General features: G+C 57.7%; 1 protein-coding gene across 1 annotated transcript in view; it reads left to right on the forward strand.

The window, feature by feature from the left end:
- Positions 1 to 2,052: 2,052 nt before the first annotated feature.
- The window catches only part of LOC144678215 (sentrin-specific protease 1-like), a 19,191-nt gene continuing 16,243 nt past the window's right edge, over positions 2,053 to 5,000 (forward strand). Inside the window, exons 1-2 of the mRNA XM_078538081.1 lie at positions 2,053 to 2,119; positions 4,126 to 4,164. Of these exons, the coding sequence (XP_078394207.1) occupies positions 4,127 to 4,164 (38 nt within the window). The 5' untranslated portion in view covers positions 2,053 to 2,119; position 4,126. The remainder of the gene's footprint in view (positions 2,120 to 4,125; positions 4,165 to 5,000) is intronic.

A 5,000-nucleotide genomic window follows, 5' to 3' on the forward strand; every position in this document is an offset into this window, starting at 1 on the left:
CACACATCCACACACACACACACACATCCACCCACACACACATCCACACACACACACACATCCACACACACACATCCACACACACACACATCCACACACACACACATCCACACACACACATCCACACACACACACACATCCACCCACACACACATCCACACACACACACAACCCCCACCACACACACACACACACATCCACACACACACACACACACACATCCACACACACACACACACACATCCACACACACACACACACAACCCCCACCACACACACACACACCCACACACCCACACACATCCACACACACACACACACAACCCCCACCACACACACACACCCACACACCCATCCACAACACCCACCACACCCACACACACACACCCACCCACCCCACACACACACACACCCACCCACCCCACACACACACACACACACATCCACATCCACACACACATCTACACACACACACACAACCCCCATCCCACACACACACACATACACACACAACCCCACCACACACACCCACACACACCCCCATCACACACAGCCATCCACCCACCCACCCACACCCACAACCCCCACCACACACCCACAACCCCCACCACACACCCACAACCCCCACCACACACCCACAACCCCCACCACACACCCACAACCCCCACCACACACCCACAACCCCCACCACACACCCACAACCCCCACCACACACCCACAACCCCCACCACACACCCACAATCCCCACCACACACCCACAATCCCCACCACATATACACACACACCCACGCTCACAACCCCCACCACCCACACACACACACCCACCACACCCACCCACCCACACACAAGCCCCGCCACACCCACCCACCCACACACAACCCCCACCACACCCACACACAATCCCCACCACACACAATCCCCACCACACACACGCCCGCACCCACATACCCACAACCCCCACCCACATACCCACAACCCCCACCACACACACACATCCACAACACCCACACACACCCCACACACCCACACACCCATCCACAACACCCACCACACACACACCCACATACTCTCACACCGACACACACACACACATCCACACACACCCACCCACCCACAACACCCACACCCACACACCCATCCACAACACCCACCACACCCACACACACACACACCCACCCACCCCACACACACACACACACACCCACCCACCCACCCCACACACACACCCACACACCCATCCACAACACCCACCACACCCACACACACACACCCACCCACCCCCCCCACACACACACACACACCCACCCACCCCACACACACACCCACCCACCCCACACACACACACACACACATCCACACAAACATACACACCCACCCACACACACACCCAATGATGTGGTCGGCCCTCAATGCCCCCCCACTCTGAAATGGCCCGAGCAAGGCAGCCACTCACGGCCGCCGCCTCCTTAAGGGGACCAACAAGTCACAAGCCCGTAAATTAATCAGCGAGACGGGTTCGACTGAGAGCCCGCGGGGGGTGTGGAGCTTTAACAATGAGGGGGGCATAGTGGGGAGACTTTAAAATCAGGACGGGGAAGATTCAGGGGTGGGGGGATAAGTGGCGTTCCAAGTGTTGACACAGCCAGGGAAAGACTCGGGTCAAAGACACACGAGAGTGCCATGGGGCGGGCCGTTTCGCACTGGGAGGGGGGAGGGATCGCCTCACTCGGAGCTCCGGTGAATCTTTGGCATCCTCCACCCCGGTGGACACCCCGTTGGTGAGTATATCCAGAGCCCGTGAGGCAGACAGATTTTCGGGAGCGAAGGGGGCCGGGGCGGGGGGCAGTGGGGTCGAGGTAGAGGATGGGCTGCGGCCTTGAGGAGTAGGAGGGAGCAGGCTCGAGGGGCCGAGTGGCCTCCTGCTCGCCCCTCCCCCCGGTTGGTGTTTCCGGCGATGGGCTCTGATGAGGATCAGCGGGATTGAGGATTCGCTTCTAACAGCGCAGCGCGTTCCCGAGGGGTTCACACCAGCTCTGTTTTTTGTTCCCTGCACAGGGTCTGACTCGGAATCGGTTATCGTGGTGAAAGTTAAAGAGGCTCCGAGACCCGACCCTACGAGGTACGGACCGTTCGATGCCGGATGGTGTAGAGGGAGCTTTACTCTGTATCTATCCCTGTGCTGTACCTGTCCTGGGAGTGTTTGATGGGGACGGTGTAGAGGGAGCTTTACTCTGTATCTAACCCCGTGCTGTACCTGTCCTGGGAGTGTTTGATGGGGACGGTGTAGAGGGAGCTTTACTCTGTATCTAACCCCGTGCTGTACCTGTCCTGGGAGTGTTTGATGGGTACAGTGTAGAGGAAGCTTTACTCTGTATCTAACCCCGTGCTGTACCTGTCCTGGGAGTGTTTGATGGGGACGGTGTAGAGGGAGCTTTACTCTGTATCTAACCCCGTGCTGAACCTGTCCTGGGAGTGTTTGATGGGGACAGTGTAGAGGGAGCTTTACTCTGTATCTAACCCCGTGCTGTACCTGTCCTGGGAGTGTTTGATGGGGACGGTGTAGAGGGAGCTTTACTCTGTATCTAACCCCGTGCTGAACCTGTCCTGGGAGTGTTTGATGGGGACGGTGTAGAGGGAGCTTTACTCTGTATCTAACCCCGTGCTGTACCTGTCCTGGGAGTGTTTGATGGGGACAGTGTAGAGGGAGCTTTACTCTGTATCTAACCCGTGCTGTACCTGTCCTGGGAGTGTTTGATGGGGACGGTGTAGAGGGAGCTTTACTCTGTATCTAACCCCGTGCTGTACCTGTCCTGGGAGTGTTTGATGGGGACGGTGTAGAGGGAGCTTTACTCTGTATCTAACCCCGTGCTGTACCTGTCCTGGGAGTGTTTGATGGGGACGGTGTAGAGGGAGCTTTACTCTGTATCTAACCCCGTGCTGTACCTGTCCTGCGAGTGTTTGATGGGGACAGTGTAGAGGGAGCTTTACTCTGTATCTAACCCCGTGCTGTACCTGTTTCATTAAGATCACCTCTCGTTCTTCTAAACTCCAATGGGAACAGACCCAACCTGCTCTACCTTTCCTCGCAAGACAAATCCCTTCATCCTCGGTCCTCGGAAGGGTGTTTGGTGTGGGTGGGGGTAGGGGTGGGTGTGGGGTTGTGGGTGGGTGTTGTGGGTGTGGGTGGGTGTTGTGGGTGTGGGTGGTGTTGTGGGTGTGGGTGGTGTTGTGGGTGTGGGTGGTGTGGTGGGTGGGGGTGGTGTTGTGGGTGGGAGTGTGTTGTGGGTGTGGTTGTGGGTGAGGGTTGTGGGTGCTGGTGGTGTTGTGGGTGGTGTTGTGGGTGCTGGTGGGGTTGTGGGTGAGGGTTGTGGGTGGGGGTGGTGTTGTGGGTGGTGTTGTGGGTGGTGTTGTGGGTGCTGGTGGGGTTGTGGGTGAGGGTTGTGGGTGAGGGTTGTGGGTGAGGGTTGTGGGTGGGGGTGGTGTTGTGGGTGGTGTTGTGGGTGCTGGTGGTGTTGTGGGTGCTGGTGGTGTTGTGGGTGGGGGTGGTGTTGTGGGTGGGGTGGGGTTGTGGGTGGGGGTGGTGTTGTGGGTGGGGGTTGTGGGTGGGGGTGGTGTTGCGGGTGGAGGTGGTGTGAGCCTGTAATGAGATTGATAAAATGGCGGCAGAACCATGATTATTGTTTTTTCTGCTCCATTGATATATTCTCTCTTTTTCTCCCCCTCTCTCTCTCTTTCCCCTCTGTCTCTCTCTTTCTCCCCATCTCTCTCTCTTTCTCCCCCTTTCTCTCTCTGCCTCTCTCTCTCTCTTTCTCCCCCTCTCTCTCTCTTTCTCCCCCTCTCTCTCTCTTTCTCCCCCTCTCTCTCTCTTTCTCCCCCTCTCTCTCTCTTTCTCCCCCTCTCTCTCTCTCTCTCTCTCTCTCCTTCTCCCCCTGTCTCTCTCTCTTTCTCCCCCTCTCTACCTCTCTCTCTCTCTCTCTCTTTCTCCCCCACTCCCTCTCTTTCTCCCTCTCTCTCTCTCTCTCACCCCCTCTCCCCCTCTCTCTCTCTCTCTCTTTCTCCCCTACTCCCTCTCTTTCTCCCTCTCTCTCCCCCTCTCTCTCTCTCTCTCTCTCTGGTTTATTACAGAATGCCGAGTTTTGATGCTGTCCATTGGATCAGAGAGCTGTGAGTATCGACCCTCGGATGTGCGATTGAGCCGGGGGTGGTGCCAGAGCCCAAACCCGAGCCACAAATGATCCCCCCTCCCCCTCTCAACTCCACACTCGTCATTGAAATAACGGGAGCAGCCTGAACCCAGGATGGGGGGGGGTGGGTCGCCAGAGCCCGAGCACAGCCCACTTCTCACCGGTGGGGGGTGTTGGGAATCAAAGTGTCGCCCTGGCTCTAACGCCCACCCCACCCCCCATCCATCTTGGCATCGGTTTCATTTTTCCCGGTCGCGCGGGGTTCCTCTTGAATCAGTCCTGCCTGGCCGTGGGGGAGGGCTGCAGGGGGCTGGAGGAGGTTACAGAGATAGGGAGGGTTGTAGGGGCTGGAGGAGGTTACAGAGATAGGGAGGGTTGTAGGGGCCGGAGGAGGTTACAGAGATAGGGAGGGGTGTAGGGGCCGGAGGAGGTTACAGAGATAGGGAGGGGTGTAGGGGCTGGAGGAGGTGACAGAGATAGGGAGGGTTGTAGGGGCTGGAGGAGGTTACAGAGATAGGGAGGGGTGTAGGGGCCAGAGGAGGTTACAGAGATAGGGAGGGTTGTAGGGACTGGAGGAGGTTACAGAGATAGGGAGGGTTGTAGGGGCTGGAGGAGGTTACAGAGATAGGGAGGGTTGTAGGGGCTGGAGGAGGTTACAGAGATAGGGAGGGTTGTAGCTGCTGGAGGAGGTTACAGAGATAGGGAGGGTTGTAGGGGCTGGAGGAGGTTACAGAGATAGGGAGGGTTGTCGGGGCTGGAGGAGGTTACAGAGATAGGGAGGGTTGTCGGGGCTGGAGGAGGTTACAGAGATAGGGA

The sequence above is a fragment of the Cetorhinus maximus genome, unplaced genomic scaffold, assembly GCF_964194155.1.
Source record: "Cetorhinus maximus unplaced genomic scaffold, sCetMax3.hap1.1 HAP1_SCAFFOLD_3817, whole genome shotgun sequence".
NCBI lineage: Eukaryota > Metazoa > Chordata > Chondrichthyes > Lamniformes > Cetorhinidae > Cetorhinus > Cetorhinus maximus.